Below are 20,943 nucleotides of genomic sequence, written 5' to 3' on the forward strand. Positions count from 1 at the left end.
GCAGGAAGTCCCTCCAACCAGCTAGTCCCACATATAAACCCCACAAATGTCGTATAACTTTCCAGCTGCTGTGGGTGGATTTTATTGGCTTTGGACAGAGCCAGCTTAGATGTTTTTAATGTTTCTGCTAAGCTAAGCTAAGATAGCCAGCTGCTGGTTATTGTAACATATTTAATGGACAGTGGTATCAATTTTTCCATCTAACTCTTGGCAAAAAAAAGGGAAATGCTTCACAAACTAACTTCCTTTAATAATATAGCTTCTCAGCACACCGTAAAACTACACTAGAGCCATGTTCCTTCCTGACACATGACTCCTGCTCTCATACTGTATGTGTGGGTTTATTGTTCTCAATGAGGCCAGATGGGGTAAAAAGCTTGAAGTGCAGCATATCGACTGAAGTGAGCCTGCAGCTGCTGATGGCCAGACAGTCAAGAGGAGGAGGAGAGGTCGATCTGAAACCAGCACAGCAGCTCAAGGTGACTGCAGATGATGGTGGAAAAATATGTTGAAATCTGCTCTTTGAGCGCTTGAGTGGATGAAACAATACATACAGGCAGTGCTATTTTTCAAATGTTGTAAACACAAATGATAAGATATAAATCTCATCATATATATTGTGTTCATGTGTCCAACCCCCTGTAAATGACTTCTCACAAATCAGACAGTCATACATTACTATTTGAGTGCAACGAGGTGATTAGTAAATTCTATTTTAATGTGGATAACTAACAATTTTAGTTCATTATCATAGTTCATATTAAGCAAAAATGCAAGTTTGGCTAAGAGTCAGACGAAGAAAAAGGGCAAAAACTTTTTCATTTTTACCATTTTGTAGATCAATTGGTTAAAAAGGTCATAATCGTGAGCTGATGATGAAAATGAGTCACTCAGCTCTATATGTGTAGGGGTCTTTACACGTTATGTGTCTGATTTTACTGCGAGGCGTCAGTGTGTCAGTTGTTGCAGAGCTGGCAGGTCATTCACATCTCAGTATCATTTATTCAGACAGATGGAAGCCCAGCGGCAGACTCAGGAGAGAGAGTTAAGTGCTAGTTGGATTTGAACACAGGCCAGCGCTGGGTTCAAGTGTGGCTGTGCACCAGCATCAGACTGAGCAGCTCAACTATCTCTGAATGTTCAGCTCTGAGTATCATATAACAAGCTGCACATAGTTTCATATACACCTGTCCAAGCTTCTCCTGACTCGATGCTGAGCTTCAGTGGAGAAACTGGTGGAGAAGGCGGTCAGACATGTGAGGATCCTTCTCCTTATTACCCTCCCAGCTTCACATGAGCCATGAATGCAGCTCAACGTGGCCAGGGTTGTTTTTGGAAACACTGAACCACTCTGCTCAAATGCCATTATGATAACATCTTCAATACAAACATAAAAGCTTGTCTTTCAACAAGTCCAGTTCTGGAGCTTTTGATCATATCACATGATCTTCATTAGTAGATAAAATTTGCTCATTTTCATGAAAGGCAAAATAATATTACATTGCTGCTGGCACACGCAGATCTTTTCAGGAACAAAAAGCTCCCCTGTTCGGTTAATGTCATAAATTTGGATTGAAAGGACATTTTTTGAAAGGATGTTTTATAGTTTGAATTTGGGCTGGACGCTCAATACCACTTTTATCAGTCATTGGAGAAAATCCTCATTTAGCCCACAGTCACAGCATGTGGCCTGCATGCTTCATCTGTGGTCCAAACCGCCTGAAGTCATTTCATTTCATATAATTGAAGTAAAGGCACCGATGCATCAGAGCACACCATCAGACAGTACCTGCGGGACTGTGAGGACGTCATCGTTTCTCACTGATCTCTGGTTTGTTTTTCTCTAAGTCCACATAATAAGATACACCTGAAATGTCTGCCACAAACACAATACAGTGGGAGTAAATGGAAATAGTTTGTCCCAATGAGAGCTGCTGACAGCGAGTTTGTCCTGCTCTATCATTTGAAGCCAATATGTAACGTAAGTGACATCCTGACCCTGCAGCATTCAACTGCACATTGATCAGCATGGATCAAGTATACTTGTAGTGAACAAAGCTACAAAATGTTGACACATGACCATGCAGACAGGCTGAGAAAGATCTTCTCCTACTGCACACCTTTTAAAGGATAAGTTCACAATTTTTCCAAGTCTTTTAAGACAACAGTCAGGTGCCCAAATGAACACTGAAACTGTAGTGTAATCACTCCTTTTCATACTGATTGATCCCTTAATCATGGGTAAGTGATGGAGGGCAAAATCCAGAGTCATTTATATTAAAAGCACATCAGGAAAGGATCTTTTACCAGCCAGTATGAACAGATTGAGTGATTATAGATTACAGTGAGGAAAACTTCTTTCACCATTCATATGGACTATGGATTGTTTTGAGACACACTTAAAAAGTTGCGAACCTGCCCTGAAGCATGTCGATTTGGCATTTTAAGCTCTGATTACGTGATGCACTCTACACATGCTGAATGTTGCAAATGCTCAATTTTTCAGTATGAATTTCAAATAAATGCTGCGTGTGGATGTGTGCTGAAAGAAAATCGAATGACACGTTTTGTCTTTTCAGTTGATTTTGTATTTTTTATTGAATAAATGATTTTAAAAGGTAATAACAATGTTTAAAACTACATTATCTTCACAGCCATTGCTTACATACTCAGATAACCCATCTATATATATTCTGTCAATCCCCCCCACCCCTCCCCCCACTTTTCTTTTGCAATTTTTTTTCTAATTTCTTAGGTTGTTTTTTTTTTGCCTTTTTTTATATTTGTTTGTTTGCTTTTTTTCTCTTTTGGAGTCATAGTATCATAGTAAATGCCCATTTCAAGTCTCGTCACACTAACAGCAATTCAATAGGAAAGGAGGAAGGGTCTAGTTCTATAGGGGATGGATTTGAAGTTCCCAGTTCATTTTTTTCCATCAACATTTTTCAAGTTACTAAAGCAGAGAAAGAAAGTTCCAAAAAATCGAACGGAAAAGAAACACAAGTTGGTATGAGGAGTTACACCAGGCAACCCTCCCAGCCCATCAGGCCACTGCAACAGAAAAAATTCATTTTGTACAGTGACACGTCTTAGAAGCCAGTGTCTCAAAAATTCAGAACATAGAAAACCACTAAAATAATTTTGAAACTAGATCCAAAATATTCTTTTGAAAAGAATTTATTTTGATGTACAAAAACAGTCATTTTCTTTTTTATTTGCTTTTATAGTTTTTTTTTATAATAAAAAAAGTTTCAAACACAAGTTTATTGTAGTTCTTATTTCATTTGTCATTATCATTATTATTATTGATTCATTTATTCTTTTTTTTATTTTTTATTCATCTATCAGTGCGATTGTATACCAGTGCAGCTACTGGGTCCAGAGTAAAGAAAACAGGCTTTTTCATCTTTAATGGCATAAAAAATAAGGAAAAATCCATCTTTTATACAAAGTATAACTGCTGGTCTTTAGGGAAAAAAACATTTATAAACCCATAAAGCTAGGAGGCACACCATGGGATTTTCATTTTTGTAAATTATAGCAATAATAATACTAATACTAATAATAATAATAATAATAAACAAAACAAGTAACAACAATTTGCAACCATTTTAAACCATCCTCGATGCCATGAACGGCTTCAGAGACAGATTCAATGAAAATTCATTGAAAAAATCGGGTTGCTCAATAAGTCGACAGTTGAGAAATCGCACACACACAAAAAAAAAAAGACATAAAGAACATTTTGTCAATTGCAGGGGTGTTTTTTGGAAGGACAGGAAGCCAGGCCTGAAGAGCAGCATTTGGGCATGGCCGCTGGCATCTTTGGTTCAGTCGAACATACGAAGGTAACATGAGCTTGAGCATTCCACCACGTATGAGAATGACCGCACAAGGAATGCTGAGGCTGAACTCTAACCCTGGTATGGAACCGAAACACACACGATCTGCTACAACAAACTACACATGTCGTTCCATAATATCCCATGAGGTATCAATGCTTTTTAAACAGTTCATCAGTACAGAAACATTAACTAGAGTCTGCGTGTTCTACGTAAAACATTAACTCCCGTTGTAGGAGACGCTTGTCTTCAACTTAGGTCCTTCTCTACTTGACAACAAATCAAACCATGCCTTTTCAGAGGAGGTCAAACGGATTCAGCAGCTAGAGGAAAATGGAGGATGTGCTCTGATAAAATAAAAAACACAAAGCGACATCCGCCATTTCCGGGAGAGGCAACGATCACTACTACTGCCACTATCTACCGAACGACGCACACATCACACCTTGACAAACTAGGCCATGAGGTTGGGCCACAGTGTAGGGGAGTAATCGAGGGGAGGAGGTTAAACGTGTGACTTCTTGTCCTTTCAAACCTGCAGGGGTGTTGACTTGCACTGGTAGGAAAAAACAAAACAAAAACAAAACAAAAAACAAAATAACACCTGTTGAACAGATCTGCATATATCAAGGATAGTAAAGGTAACACATGTAGGATTTTCTCTTAACATATCACTGTTAAATTGTAATAACGACCACTGACAGTACATTCCATAGCCCCTCTGACATGTTTGCTGCTGGGACTTGTCCTTCTTCCTTATATGTGAAAGTATCTGTTTTTCCCATAGGGAACTGATCCCAAAAAAAATTCACCCGCACTGGACACAATGAGAGCTGGGGCTACTACGTATCGATGACAGTCACATCCATCAATATTAAAAGTGTGCCGTCGTGAACAATTTCACAGCAATACAATAAAAAAAAGAGGAAATCTTACATGTAGCATCTTTAAGTATGATATGATCGATGAGTCCGCATGACCAGTCACGAGATGTGACCACCCCAATATGAGGTCCGATAGCACCATATTTGTCTTTTAAATCTCTTAACGGTTAATAAGAGTGTCTAAGCCATAGATCAAGCATATCATGGATAAAACCATAGGTCTCATACTCATACATACATGCAACAAAATACATTGCATGTGTATACAAAGACATATATGTAAAAGAGCATGGTCAATTTGGTTTTGCAGCAGAGAAATTCAGGTTGTGCTGTATTAAATGGACCAGGAAATGAATGCCTGACTGTTCCTCTATATAAACAAATAAATAAACGTCATGAAATGTGTAGTGTATTTGTTTTTAGCAGTGTGAAGTCTCATCTTCCCGTGGTTTTAAATGACGCCACAGTGTGCAGAATTATTTTAAAACAGAATGTGTTTATGAATAGGTTTTTTAAAAAGGAGGGGGGGTGGGGGGGTGGGGGGGGGGAATGAAAGTATTGAGGAGCAGCAGCTGGGTAAGACGTGAGCAAAAACAGGAGTCTGCAGGCATACAGGAGCCCCCATATGTCTAAGAAAGTATTAGCGATAGCATTCAAGTGAGGAAAACACCATCTGGGGCCCTCTCCTACCCTGTGGTGTAAAGATGGAAGTGGGAATAAAAGGAAAACCACGGGGACAGAGGAGCACTCAGGAGCAACATCTACTGGTCCATCACGTATTAAATCATTCATTTAAGGCAACACAACTTAAATCTGGGTCATTTCGGGTTACTGTGGATGGAGTGCCAAAAGCCCTTGACATTTTGCATAAAGAAAAAATAACCTGTCAGTTAGTAAAGGCTGTTACAAAGAAAGTTGTTGGTCAAGTAACCTCTCAAAAATTCCAGTTAGCAAAACCAAACCCAAAAACGAAGTGGACCCCGTGATGGTCCTCGACGGTTCAAAACATTCCGGAGAGTATATCCGACTAACCTAACGTGTGTGTGGATGTGACTCACAACAAGTAATATTTGGATGGGGAAATGGCTTCTTAAGTCCTTACAAAACAAAGCTCTGGCTTTTTTCTTTTTTTTTTTTTGTCTTCATTGTAGACTTCGACTGCCTGGGAGCCGCCCCCGGCCCCGTTGCGGAGATTCCGCTCAAACTGATTCGACTGTCTGCTCTAACTCGCTGCCAAACAGCTGACAAAACAGGCCTCATATCAAAACATTTCCTGCACCGGGGACATGCAGATCAAATGGGATCTCACTGTAAAGCAGAGTGTGAAAAAAAAAAGGGGGGGGGGGGGGGTGACGCGGCTTCGACAGCTAAAATCCACAAGCTGCATTACTGCAACTCAAGAATGTAAAAAAAAAGAAGAAAGAAGCACAATGACATGCAGCTCTAAATGACACGAACATGTTGATTACATCACTTCCTTTGTGCATCAGAGTGGTGTGTCTTTCATTCAAAAATGACTATTTTAATACATCATACGTTGTGGACAAGTGACAATGGTTAGCTATTAATCTGAAAAGGGCAAGACAATGATTCCACAAGACGCAGGCAATATTCACGAGACATCAGACAGATGGCTGAAACCGCCGAGCTCGACGAGTATTCAGTGATGCAGCCTTCGCCTGTGGCTGGCTGGTTTACGTCTGCATTCAGAGGATGAACACCCCCTCCAAAATGTTTAGTGGCATCGAATGCAAACACTTCAAGCCAAACAACTGACCACTCTTACAAAGTGTGGAATAAAAAGAGAATATGGCTTTAAGTAGTTATAGCATGTCCCTGTCGAGTGACTCCCTGCCAGTGAACTCAGAAACCAACACACATTTGAAAGCATGCATTTTTTTTTTTTTTAAACTTCTTCTAGGGACCTGTAGTTACAACTGCTCCCCCTCTTCAATGCAGGGAGATCGGACCCACTCGTAGCCCATTTATTTTACAAACGCAGTTAACAAATCACCTGCACAGATGTGATTATCCTCAGACAAAATGGCTTCCTCCGCAGTTACCATATATTTGGAAAAAAAGTTGAACCAGAAAAACTAAAAGAGTAAAGAGGGAACGCCGCCGTGAACTCTAGCCAAACATACGCAGTTCAAGATTTACAGGTTCAACCACAAAAACACTACAAATACTCAGAGGGGAGCGAGGGTGGGGGGGGGGGGGGTCCAAAAAAATGTTCTTAGGGAATCTTTAGGTTCAATCCAATTACTAATTTACTCTACTGGTTTTTCATCTCATGGCAGACCAATGTCTATATCCACACACAGAAATACACACATACACACACACGATTGTGAGCTCAAACAATAAAGACAACCAGCGAGGGCTGGTCAAAGGGCATCACAATCCTACAATCTATACTTTGGAGTATACAGATCCCAGTATATATAGTTCCAACTACAACACTACAGTTTACAAGGCTAAAACAACCTCAACAGTCGACCTTTTTTTTGAGAGGAATCAGAATAGAGACGACACAGCCTTTGAGAACTGCAGTTGCCTTGCTACATGGTATACGTAATGTCTGGATAGTAAGATAAAGAAAAAGAGGAAAGAAAAAAATAACGAATTTTCTTAGTAAATGTAAAATTGTAGCAAAGCCTAAACAATATAAAGCGCAAGACTAATCCACTGTAAGAGACTTCCTTCCATCCACAGAATCAAACACCTGATTAGGTTTGCTTAAAAGATTAATAAAATCTAATATTTGTTAAATTTTTCAAAAAATATGAATGAAGGGGGTTATAGATAGAAGTATACATATGCTGCAAAAACTTAACCACAGGCAAAGAAAACGAAAAATGTGGATCTCTTCCCATTATCAAATGATGCTTCGTTGCCACCCGTTGCCATGTCAACGTCTGGGAGACGGCCAGCATGGCAACGGAAACTATCATCATAAAATGGTACAGTAGTAGAAATAGCTAGACCAGGAGGGGGCAGGCTCTCCTGGGAAAAGGTCCGCAGAGAGGTCCAATGATTGGTCATGCGGCTCGCTGTCAGGAATAATGGTTGTAGGGTGGTAGAGGGTGCCCAATGCCATTCTGGTAGTGATGGTGCTGGCGGTGGGCAATGTACTCTGCATAACCCATTGTCATCTTCTCGCTACGGTACCTAGAAATGAGAACAGACATGTCGGTGAAGGGTAGCTGACCCCGTCGTGTCCTGTGGGGGGGGGGGGGTTGGAGCTATTATCAGCCACAGTGAGCACATGCTGTGACCCTGTGTGGCTGAAGTTAGTTTAACATGAATGAGTCAATACTAGACTTTGGAAGCTTCGGTCAGAACAACAAACAGTCTTAAGGATTTTTTTCTCTTAAAGGGGATGTTTCAGGCACATTTGTAGCTCTGTATTTAAATTAGACTATACTAAGATATCTTTGACTTACAGTTAAATAAGTCATTTATTTTAACCTGGCTGATATAAAGCCCATCTCCCGATGAGCCCACTCTGTTATGATTGGTTATTTTCTGGAAGCTGCCTCCTACATACAGTCGTTTCAGGATTTCACATCTTTCTCGTTCTTTAGGCAAAATGTCAACTTCTCTAATACACCCATACATCTGTGAGCCTGGATCTGATCTGAAATATGAAAGCAGAATATGAGAACAACCCAGGTCACAACCTTAGACATGAAGACTACAGAAGTGATGGCTGTTTATGAGTGAATAATTTGACATCAGTTTGAGGGGAAACTAGAAATAACCAAGCATTCAGAGCAGATTGACGCCTGGGTGTTTTGATTTGTTGGGAGCATTTTTACACATGTTCACCTCATATTTTGGAACACTGACCATGTTTAACAGACATCCTATCAGTATATAACTGAGAAGACTGACACGGATAAATTGATAAGAAAGGATAAAAAGGAGGACAGCACTGACTTCAATCCGATACCTGATCATACAATATTAACAATGTAAGTTTTGTACGGCTCCATTGTGTAACTAATAAATAAGGTCAAATTTTCTCTTATACTTTGTGTATATGGACTTAAATGAAATTGTGTATCAGCGTGTGTGGAGATCAGTTTCATACACCAAGTGTCATCTTACCTGGTTAACTTAATGGTCTTCCTGAAGTCATTTGTGATGGGAGCTTTGTAACCTCCCTTTCGTAATAAGGAATCTATGGTTTGAATGTGGTCCCAACCTAGATAAAAAAGGAGTTAGTAACGTATATATAATCATCTTATTTTAATATAAAGTAGATGGCTTGTGAGAAGCACAGAATAATCTCACCTTGCTCCTTTGCAACCTCTGGTAGGTAGGTGGCGGTGCGCTTTGATCCTTTTTCATTGAAAAACTCTATCCTAATACCGTGAACACCCACCTAGGATTCAAGACAGGAATGAAAAAGAAATCATGTATATTTTAAACTCCATAAATCTCTCTGGCTGACAAAGTTAGGTGTAAAAACTTCAGTTTAAACCTCCTAATAACTACAGCAACCCTCTTAAGTCCATATATGCTTTCAGGTGCCATACCAGAAAGGGAAAAAAATGTAAAAAATGTGGACGAGCGGCTGCGTGTCAACAGGAGAAAGAATGGAGGCCCCTGAGTGAGCTTTTAAAGATGCTGTCGAGCACTAAAATTCTCAGCTGAAATGAAATTATTACCTCCCAGTCAAGGTAATCACCGACGTCTTCAAAGTTGGTGAGAAGAGACACTGAGCAGAAGAGGCGAGGCAGCTCATCCCTTGTCATGGGGGGGAAGCGGCTGTCTTTAAGGGCACTGCAGACATACAAGCACAGAAGAAGAGGCTTTTAAAAAGTGCTGATTTGGAAAAGTCATCACAGTCATGTATTGAAAAGGTCCCGCGGTTTGATTAGTATGTGTAGGAATTGAAAATGTCAACCGCTGTGGCGTGGTCGCAGCTTGATCACGGCGGCTCGCAGCAGTCCGGTGCCATTATTGACATTTGCATCTGTACACAATAGCAGTAAGGCTACACGAGGAGTAGTGTGTGTTTACATGTATTAGACAAGTCAGCTGTGTCTGCCCTCAGGTCAACAACTGCTGGAGAAAAATATTCCACACCAGGTGTTTACTTAGAGCTCTGTTTACGTGAGGAGGCCAACTCAGACTTCAGTATGCAAATGAACAGTGCAAATGTGACCACCCGACAGTATGTTAGAACCAAATGAAGATTAAGTTGCAGTTCTCCCCGCACTAACGGGCCCGCCTGTGCTGCCTCTGCTTGGTTAAATGAGTCATAGTAACTACTGTAGTAAATATTGGATTCTAATTGAAACACCTGCGCAACTTGCATTAGGAAGGGGGTCAAGAAGCCCAGCGGGTGACGCTGACCCAATTAGATCAACCATAAACATAGGTTTAACTCTCTGTGGGTCTGGTAAGAGAACCGTCTGATACGACTACATGACGGGTCTTTATGTGCACAGCTTTACAATGATCCACATATTACAAAAATATCACACATGGTGCCTAACCTCTTGATTTCAATCAGCCCTACTGTTAAAACAAACTGTGTTACTATGCTAGCACATGATAAGTACTGTTTGACTGTTAAACAACACTGCTTACACATGCACAGTAAACATCTTAACCACATGACAACCTTTTAAAAAAAAAAAGACACCCTGTGTTTCCTTTTTTAATATAATGGATATGGATGTTAAAAACTAACATTGGGAGAATAATAACTCTTTTTTTAAATAATTGTTTGAACTCCCAGGACCTGAGATCATATAGAAACATGCTTCCCTCACCGTTACAGCAAGCTGCATAAATGAAACAGAGCAAAAATAAATCATGTATGTAAATGAAGTTTTTTATACACATGCACAGTTCTACTATGAGTGCTGAGGGCAGGTTGCCATTATTGTTAAGACAAAAATCAGCCCTGTTAAGGTACTTGATTTCAATATGCTGCGTCACTGCTCCGTCACAGCACTCGTCTACAGCTTTGATGTATAGAAAATGTACTCGGTATCACTGCTCACCTGGTAAGGGTGTACTCCCTGAGTCCTGAGTGCAGATTCATGGCAGAAAATGTACCTATACAACCCCTCAACCGCTTGTCTCTGCCTATTTTCCATGTGACAAACAGCGGGCTGAAAAGAAACAAAAGAACAAGAGAACGGGTTAAAGCAGATCACTGTTAATAATGTGCACGCCAGATGTTTCACACAGGTGATGAATAATACTGTTGAAATACTACAGACATAATTCTGATTTTGTATGTTTGATATTTATTCACATTGGGTAAAACTGGTATTGGGTTATCTGTCCACTGGATAAGCTTTTTTTTTTTTTTTTTTTTTAAAAACAACAGCTTTCTACTCTTCATGGCATCAAAATGAGTTTCCAACGCTAAATAAGCCTCGGGACAAACAAACTGATCATATGAAGATATTTAAATGATCACATACAAAGAGTCATCACATGTCTGAGTGTAAACATTATCAATGCTGCACTGATTAATCAATTTGTCGCCAATTATTTAATTCATTTTCAACTATTCTTATAATTGATTTATTGAGGATTTTTCCCCACTCCAAATACTTTGCTTTCAGCTTCTTAGATGTGAATAATTTATTTTTGTGTAGTCCTCTGTGACAGTAATCTGAATATCTTTGGGCTGTGGACTGATGGTCAGGACACAACAAGATATTTCGGGATATCACCTTGGGCTTTGGGAGACAATGATTGACAGTTTCAGTACATCATAAAATAATCAACAGATTAATCGATAATTTAAGAAGAAAAAAACAGTTGCTATTCATAAACAACATGTGTGAATTTCCCCTCTCAGCAATGAATAACATGATCAAATACTGCATTAGAGGACTGTTTCTGATAATTGCAGAATATATTATGTGTTTAACCATTTAGATGTTGTGACTTAATTGTTAGGTATCATGGTGGATCAGATCCAAACAGACCCAGATCCTTTTCTAAATGCATTGATATTTAATTTTAATATATAGAGCTGTCTACACCAGTCATATAATGGCTCAAATAATTCAATCAAGCCTTACATTTATAACTGTGACCAAATGTGTATTTTTATGCTTACAACCTTTGGAAACCAATGATTAGTGTGTACATAATGTATTGTGTACAGTATGCGGGACTGTTTCCCAGAATGGATCAAACGCGATGCAGCTGTTAACATAAATACACATTTTGACGACATCCAACCCATGATATGCGTTTGAAATTAATTTTACATTTTAATCTGTCACATGACAGTTGCAAAATACATATTTTCAGACATAATACTGTAATTCTCCCAACTATTAATAATATAAAAGAGCGATATTTGTCATTAAGTCAATCCAAAATGTCTTCATTCAATTCAGTTCGAAACACTGAATAATCAACCACATTTATTTTACAGCCTAAATATGTATGTAAAGCGACCGAAAAGTCATACGCTCACATTACAACGCGTATTTAAAAGGTGGGGTCAATATGTTTCGGTGGAGGGCGCAGGAGTGCGGTTACACACAGAAAATATACATTTCTTTTATTCTTACGGTGAATATGGTCATAACACATTTTCTTATGTCAATATATACTTCATATTGTCTATAACAGCGTTTGGTGTATGTATTTAACGCTGCCACTGCGTATTTTTGGTTAAATTTAGCTATTCGTACTGCTAAGTACTTGGCAAGAACCACCTTTTCTTTGTTGGTGGATGCTAAATTCAATTGTTAAGTTTCCTTTATTCGACAGTACACTCACCCCTATCAAACAAACGCTGCTGAAAAACGACTCATCTGAATGGTTGTCTGGCCGTGATATCAGAGACTTTTTAATACATCTAACGTTACCATTAAATTCATGACTACAAGCTCATTAGTCCTCCGTTAGTAAGCTAACGTAGCTTAGTGCTAACAAAGCTAAGCCTTGTATGTGGCAAGCCACAGTTCATTAAGGGTAACTTAAAAGATTAAGAATACTAGCGTTGACTTTTGATGTTTTATATATTAGTGGCTTACATTGCCTTTCCTTGGCTGGTAAAGGTACCTCGTTTGAACCGAAATACATCGATGTTATCTTGTTCGTTTCGAGCCTCTTTCTTTTAACGCTAAATGTTAGCGGCTAGTAACAAACAGGCTTAGCTAACGTTAGCCAGTGTTAACCAACACCAGTGTTAACAGCGTCGTAAATGTATTTTTCGTCGAGTATCAACGGGAATTTTAAAAGTAAAATAGTAAACCATTCACCTGTACGTAACATAACCTGATGACAGCACGTCAAACCATTCATTTGTGATGATTAATGTAAGACTAGTGTTAACTGCAGGCCAGTGCAGACAAGGCCCGAACTCCAACTTCGCCGAATGTAAGCTTTTCGCGTTGAAATGATTGTAAGTGAAATGTTATTTCGGTGTGACAGTCGGTGTCCTAACGCTGGGACACAAACTAGAGGCAAACCCAATCAAGTGTGCCGCAGCAGACATCACTAGTGAGAGCATATCCCTGTGCTTTGGTGTGCAGCAGAACAAACAAAAGGCAGAAATACTCACTAGGGATCGTTTGTAAACCTGGGTGTTCTCGGAGGTTGGTATCCGTACAGATGGCAATAAAGCACGTCGAAACAGAAGCAGCACATCTCCGCGGAGACGACCATTTTTCTGCCCCCACTTCCCGAGCCAGGTCCCGGGCTAAGATTCGGGGAAAGGCCGGATGAAGTGTAACCGGCTGGGGCTGGGGACAGAGCGTTCGTCCCGCTACTGCCACTGCTGCTGCCGCCGCCGCTAACGTTACCCCCGGGTCCCCCCAGGCCGTTGGCTCTGCTCGCGTTGGCCGCCGCTGCTGCAACAGTCGCCGAGGAGCCAATCCCTAACTCCGATCCACAATGTCCGGTTCCTGCCACCCCGCTTCCCGCCCCCACCCCGCCGGGACCCCCCGACCCGGGCGATCCCGACAGTTTCTGCTTCTTCACCCCGCAGCACCCGGCCGCCATCTTGGAACAATCTGCACCGACACACCGCTTCCGACCCATAACCGTCACCGCGGGAAGGGTGGGGGGGAACGCCGACCAGACGTAGAAATCCCACTGCGTTGATGCGTATGACGGACAATACTCCACTTTCACTCTTTGATTTTTTTGTCGGACGACGAAATAACCGATGTGGTGAGAAGACTGCAATGTCACCCTAGCGTTGCCTTTAAAAATGCGTGACTTCGCTACGCAAAATCCATAGCTTGACAAGCGTTTTTTCCTTGAGTAGTCAGCCAGTCCAGCTTTGGACAACGGTGTTCCCAGCGGATCACCGATAACGTCAAGTTCCCTGTCAAATATTCACCCCTTCCCCTAACACGACACCATCCGAGGCGATGTCAATAAGTTTTCCCACTCAGACATACAAGTTCAGGGAGTGCACAGTCCGAGCAGGCCGCAGATGACAGTATCCAGGCGGTCCAGATGTGAAGCTGACAGCCAGTGCGCTGTAGCCCCGCAGCACACCTCTCCAAGTGGAAGCCGGGAGCTGGAGTACGCAGGACCCATAAGCTTCAGCACAAATTGCGCACAATGCCTTGGACAACGTAGCTTCTCATTGCACCAGCTCGTTTGCCACTGCCTCACTCACAGACTTCTAATTACACAACAGGCCCAGTATGTTGGAAGTCCAGACGCTGGGGTAACGCAGAGTAAAATGGCATCTGACAATGCGGGGCTGGCATGGTACAATGAAACGCGTCAGCGCCGAGCAAGTCATTTCAGTAACGTTAGCCCACAGTTTGCACCTGCATGATGTCTGCTCTTGGACCTGACTGATAAAAAATGTCAATAACACCCCCGCGTCAGATGCAGAGCTGAAAGTTTTCAGTGTAGGTTTGTTTGGAGGTTGTCATCCGTTCATGGGGATACATATAGAAGTGCATTCTAGTCCGTGAGCCGTGAGAAATCCTCCGGGTTTGGCCGCCCTTGCTCCGCACCCGTCTCTCAGCTGCTACCATTCAGTGCTGTTCGGGTAAAAGCCCTGTGATCAGTCCGTGGGCACGCAGGCATCGGTGTCGTCGGCACGCCGGACCCGGATTCAAGAAAATGTGTTGCGCCCACCAGCTACACATAATGCGTAACTTCTGGGGGTATCAAATGTGCAATTCAGAAGAAATCTACGGTGCTCTGAAAGCGTGCGCGCTCATGACGCTCACGCCCGTTTGCGTGCGTGCATGAAAAAATATCCGTGAAATGATCACACTGGTTTTTCTCTGGGCTTTTTTTATTGTAATATTTCCCACTTCAGTGTAAATGCATGCTGAGTTGATTTGTCTATATTTCATTGAGGTGCAGATAAAAGCAGCATAGTTGACTTTCTTTAAATAGTTCTTGATGAAGTAATGTGTCTTTTTGGTTTCATCCTGATTGCTCAATATGACATTTAAAACACATCATATCCCTTGTTTTCAGAGCTGCTGTCTGAGATATAGGCATCAAGACCACAGCAAATACTGTAATCTGTAGTAAAGTCACCTGTCTAGCTCTGGGCCAACTCCATCACCCCTCAGTACCTGTGTGTATTGGTTACACATTTAGTGAGAAATGATTTGAGAGAGCAGTGAGCATTGTCTAAATGTCAAGGATTACTACATACACGTTAAGATCAGATGATCATGACTGAGCCCTGACTCATGATGCTGGGCTGAGCAAAGGCAAACGCTGTATGCCTGATTTAGTAGGCTGTAATATTGCTTGGGTGGATTTCATGGGTGCAGGAGATCTTGATATCCAGCTGCTAAACCTGCAACTCATGGTGCTGGATTTAGTGTGCACATTAATCATCCAAACATCTAGATATTTAAAGCAGAAATCAGATTCACATGCCCAGATCTACACTATATCTGTGAGGCTGACTGCTGAAGTCAGTCTGGAATCAATTTGCTTTTGTAATACAATTCAAGGCTCATAAGACTTTAATATCTGTTTTTCCATACACATTTTTCAAATGAAGTTATGGAGATTTATTTTACATTTGTGGCCCAACCTTGAGGAAAAGCTGAATACTTTGTGAAAAGAACAAATGATGAGCCAAAACAGTTAAGCTGTCCAAATGATCACCAGACTTCATACTTCCTCAAAGTCTCACTCTTGCCCAACATTTAAAGTCTGGCTGGCAGTAGAGAACAGGGTGATTATGATAAAGTTGAGCCTAATATCCTCAGCGCTATTTGCTTTTTGTGTGGTGTTGATTCTCATAACAGCACCAGTGCCAACAAAAGTGATGTAAATGCCTGCAGTACTGCAGTGCCAAAAAGGTGATTTTATTAAACAGCCCTTAAAGTTACTATGCATTCAGTGCCCACCGGCTTTGTCTTTAGCCCCATTTACTCTCAAGTGCAGACACATTTGAATTCATTATGTGGGTCAGAATGGTAAGCAGTAGCCCACAGACACCCCTCTCTTAAAGTGGCTCATGCCTGACACAGTGTGCTGCCTAGAGCCTGGTTTAAGATTTACAGCTAATTATTTGTAGGGCCTTGAAGATGCTGCATAGTGGCAATCTGAGCATTTGCCTGGTAACAGCCCCCTTGAGCAGCCTCAAGTACATTTTAGGGTAAGTAACATTAGTTAAAGCAAAGGTTTGGCTTAGCTTCAAATCATCATTCTACTGCATGAAACACTACACTTGGACAGTTCACTACTATATTTTCTGTAAAACTTTGTCGGGGAATTAATCTGGAAGGCATGGCAACTGATGCAGTCACTGATTGGTTGGCCTGGTTTTTTCTTATTTTAGACAAATTATGGTTTGCATTGCAGTCAACAAAGTCCTTGAAAATAATTGCACCACTTCTTCCCAGGTTACATCCATCATCTGTACTGCATAAGTAGTAACATGCATGTAAAAGCTGTAGTAGCAGTGTCAGCACTCATATGTTTTTTCTTATTTGAGAAAGTTGTCTTGAGATCAATTAAATGGTAGCAAAACATGTGTTGTGTTACTGTGCAGATTGAAATAGTGACAGTAAAATATTGTAATACTATATCAGAAAACTGCCAAGCCATACATTTCTTTCCACTTTAAAAAATATGAGTCAACTGAATAATGTGGAACATAATGTCCTCACTTTTGGTGACATTACAAAATGATGTATTGTGACTTTATTGTCACGTTCAGCATCTGAAATTTGCTGTGTCACAGTTGCTCCATTTAAAACACAGAAGTCAAATAAGTAGTGCTGTGAAGTTATGGAGTCTATAGATTAATCAGCTCTGATGTGACATTTGAGGAAAGTGAAAACTTTTCAATGACAAATATCTATACCAGAAAAGTCAAATTCAACATTTCTTTTGTTCAGATGTTAATTTCTACAGTTAAAGGGGAAACTCCATTATAGATAGTTAAGCTTAGCAGAGCATGAAGCTGGTATGTACACACAGCTTAGTGCAGCTGAGCGGACTGTATTCTTGACAAAACCCCATTCATGCAACCATTGGATTTTAGGTGTCGGTGATGTCATTGCAATGCAATTCACCCCCATCCAGATTTTCTTTTGAAACTACAACAGGAAAGGGGCGAGCAGGCCGAATTTCCTCCCATTCCAGCAACTGTACAAGAATGTGCACTGCTGTTCAAGGTCTGGGTGGCTTTAAGTAAGCCAAATGGGCTGAGCTGAGAGCATTTATTGTTCCCACTGTAATCTTCCTATTCAAGGCAAATTCTGACATTCATAATCAATACTTAGTGTATATATGTATATGGAGAATATTGACTGGTTTGTTCCATTCATTTACTATCTGTTCTTTCTTGGGAGTAGGGACAATCTGGTATGTTGTTATTAGGCCTTGTGGTGGAATTTCCCACAGCAGCAGGACTCCACTCGCCTCTGAGACAATGTGTACAGTAGCTGACTGACAGAAAGTGAACGATAACTCAAATCGATAGAAAGTTTGGTAAAACTTTACAGGCTCTTCAAAAAAACAGAAATGACAAAATAACACTATGTTCGGACCGAATATGGGGTCAACCACATACTTCTTTTATTGATGATGTTTTTACTTCTCGCTGACACAAAATAGTCGTATACATCAGCAGGGATCCGGTAAATCCATACTAATGACTCAGTTATTACATTTGTCTTTTACTGCTGGGATTCACAGATTTCAAAACAGCACTTATCAAATAACATTGAATTTTTGCACAAAATCTCTTCACCCACTGGAATTTTAAGACCCCTCCACCTTTACACAGTTTCAATGTATATGATTTCAACTGCTCTGTGGTAGGTGATAAATAGCAAATCGAAGTGATGGCAGTGACCAGTATTCAAAAGACATTTTATTACAACATATTGCAACATGATATAACACACATCCACAAAATTCTTCTGTTCTCATAGTTCACCCATTCAACTTGTGAAAATGTGACTTCATTGTTTGTATGTGGGGTTTAACCGCATCTGTCACAGGAGGGGTGGAGGCTGAGCCAGACATCTGTGTTGGAGAGGATAAGCTCTATCAGTGTTGCTGCAGTTCCCCGTGGTCGCAAGGTCACAACACAGCTGTGAGTGTTCATTTGTCCTATACATTCAATGAATCATCCTCCTCTAGCATGTACAGGCAGGGCAAAAGGGTGGATGCAGAGAAAACATTTTGGTGACACTTATGCATAGTAACATATAGAGGTAAATATAAAAAAACATAATATAAAGTAATTCATCCTCTGCATGTCTACCCACACAAACATACCCAGACATACAGTGCCTTGCAAGTATTCATACTCCTTGAACCTTTCCACATTTTGTCACGTTACAACCACAAACTTAAATGTATTTGATTGGGATTTTATGTGATGGACAAAGTAGCGCATAATTGTGAAGTGGAAGGACAATGATACATGGTGTTCAAGATTTTTTACAAATAAAAATCTGAAAAGTGTGGTGTGCATATGTATTCAGCCCCCTTTACTCTGATACCCCTAAATAAAATCCAGTACAACCAACTGCCTTCAGAAGTCACCTAATTAGTAAATAGAGTTCACCTGTGTATACTTCAATCTCAGTATAAATACAGCTGTTCTGTGAAGGCCTCAGAGGTTTGTTAGAGAAGCTGGTGAACAATCAGCATCATGAAGACTAAGGAATACACCAGACAGGTCAGGGATAAAGTTGTGGAGAAGTTTAAATCAGGGTTAGGTTATAAAAACATTTCCCAAGCTTTGAACATCTGAACGGAGCACTGTTCAATCCATCACCCGAAAATGGAAAGCGTATAGCACAACCGCAAACCTACCAAGACATGGCCGCCCACCTAAACTGACAGGCTGTACAAGTCAGATTAGTGGCCAAGAGGCCCATGGTAACTCTGGAGGAGCTGCAGAGATCCACAGCTCAGGTGGGAGAATCTGTCCACAGGACAACTATTAGTCGTGTACTCCACAAATCTATTATGGAAGAGTGGCAAGAAAAAAGCCATTGTTGAAGGAAAGCAATAAGAAGTCCCGTTTGCAGTTTGCAGCAAGCCGTATAGGGGACACGGCAAAGATGTGGAACAAGGTGCTCTGGTCAGATGAGACCAAAATTTAACTTTTTGGCCTACATGCAAAACGCTATGTGTAGCGGAAACCTAACACTGCACATCAACCTGATCACACTATAAAAACTTGCAGCTGTAATTGCAGCGAAAGGTGGTTCGACAAAGTATTGACTCAGGGGGGCTGAATACATATGTACGCCACACTTTTCAGATTTTTATTTGTAAAACATCTTGAACACCACATATCATTTTCCTTCCACTTCACAATTATGCTACTTTGTGTTGGTGTATCACATAAAATCCCAATCAAATACATTTAAGTTTGTGGTTGTAACGTGACAAAATGTGGAAAAGTTCAAGGTGTATGAATACTTTTGCAAGGCACTGTATGTCTGTGCATCACACCCACTCATATACACCCAAAGAGAGACAGACAGCAATAGGTCTGAGAGAACAGGTAGGTTCATAACTTGCTTTTAAAAGACAGCACAGTTGTGGTACATCTTATTGTATATCATCAGGCAGTTTATTTGAACTAATGATCTGATGGTTCTGTGGGGTTTGTAAGCAGTGAACAGGTCAGTGGTGAATTTAGGAGATTCACAATTAAGTAATTTGTACACAGTGAATTGTATTTTGAAATCAATGTTGTAATTTGTTCAGTTTTTGTTGCCCCAGTGAGTATTTTGGCTGCACTATTTTGGATGAGCTGGGGCCATTCCACAGTATTTTTGGGAAGTTTGGCAAAAAGGGCATTGTAGTAATCTAGCATAAAGGAGATGAATGTAAACCAGCTTTTCATCATCTGACTGAGACAAGATGGATTTAACTTTGGAAAAAGTTTTTAGGTGGTAAAATGCTGTAATTTGGCTTGTTCTGAATCATATAACACCTAGTTTCAGAGAGTGAGATCAATTTGGAGTTGAATGGTAAGATATATTGCACTTCTGTACGATGGAACCAAGTGGTGATTAAACAGTAATGGACCTAGTGAGATGTTGAAGTTGCCTGATTTGAAGTTGATGAGAGACACAGAGAATATCCTGCCTGTTAGATAGAAGAGGAGCCAGAGAATGACACGGCCAGATAAGCCAACTGAATTATCTAATTTACTGAGTAAAATGTCATGATCGACAGTGTCAAAAGCTGCAATCAGATCTAATAATACTGAAAAGGGAAGTTTTTTTTGCGGCACGTTGACCTTCAAATATTCACTTTTATAATTGCTGTTTCAGTGCTGTGTTTAATCCCACAACCAGATTGATACACAACAAACAGATTGTGAAGAGATAGTTACATATGCAGCTGTTTGTATCCTACATTTTCAAGTATGTTTTTAAGAAATGAGATATTGGAGATTGGTCTGTAATTGCTAATCACAGATGGGTCTAATAGCATGCTTGAGGGAATCGGGGAAGACTCTTGATCGTAAATGGACAACATTAATATTGCACCAAGCTAGTCTTCCTACCACTCCTACCACAAGTGCTTTACACTACATGCCACATTCATCCATTTACAGGCTGCCATGCAAGGTATCTGCACATCAGGGGATCTAATCTAATACTCATTCACAACAATATGGGAGCAATTTAGGGTTCAGTATCTTTCCCAAGGACATTTCTATGCAGACTGGAGGAGTAGGTGAAAAAACTGCCAATCTTCCGAATAGTGGACCGTCCACTCCTGAGCCACCCGCT

At 40.6% G+C, this 20,943-nt stretch overlaps 1 protein-coding gene across 2 annotated transcripts; it reads right to left on the reverse strand.

Annotated features, from left to right (window-relative positions):
- Positions 1-6,246: 6,246 nt before the first annotated feature.
- ammecr1 (AMMECR nuclear protein 1) lies at positions 6,247-14,837 on the reverse strand. 2 transcript variants are annotated; one of them, XM_053331440.1, is made up of 6 exons: positions 13,287-14,837; positions 10,750-10,860; positions 9,403-9,517; positions 9,026-9,116; positions 8,840-8,936; positions 6,247-7,897 (listed from the first exon to the last, which is right to left on the reverse strand). In XM_053331440.1, the coding sequence occupies exons 1-6, from the start codon at positions 13,763-13,765 to the stop codon at positions 7,783-7,785; spliced, it is 1,008 nt and encodes a 335-aa protein (XP_053187415.1). In that variant the 5' UTR covers positions 13,766-14,837; the 3' UTR covers positions 6,247-7,782. The 2 variants fall into 2 exon arrangements, with proteins under 2 accessions (XP_053187415.1, XP_053187414.1); XM_053331439.1 differs by having other exon boundaries at positions 6,247-8,366.
- Positions 14,838-20,943: the final 6,106 nt, after the last annotated feature.

This window comes from Scomber japonicus, chromosome 13 (genome assembly GCF_027409825.1).
Source record: "Scomber japonicus isolate fScoJap1 chromosome 13, fScoJap1.pri, whole genome shotgun sequence".
NCBI lineage: Eukaryota > Metazoa > Chordata > Actinopteri > Scombriformes > Scombridae > Scomber > Scomber japonicus.

Coding starts and splice junctions, on each gene's coding strand:
- ammecr1 (XM_053331439.1), bottom strand. CDS start 13,765: ATGGGTCGGAAGCGGTGTGTCGGTGCAGATTGTTCCAAGATGGCGGCC. Junction 9,518..10,749: donor AGGGAGTACACCCTTACCAG/GTGAGCAGTGAT, acceptor GTATGTCTGCAG/TGCCCTTAAAGACAGCCGCT. Junction 9,117..9,402: donor GTGATTACCTTGACTGGGAG/GTAATAATTTCA, acceptor CTTGAATCCTAG/GTGGGTGTTCACGGTATTAG.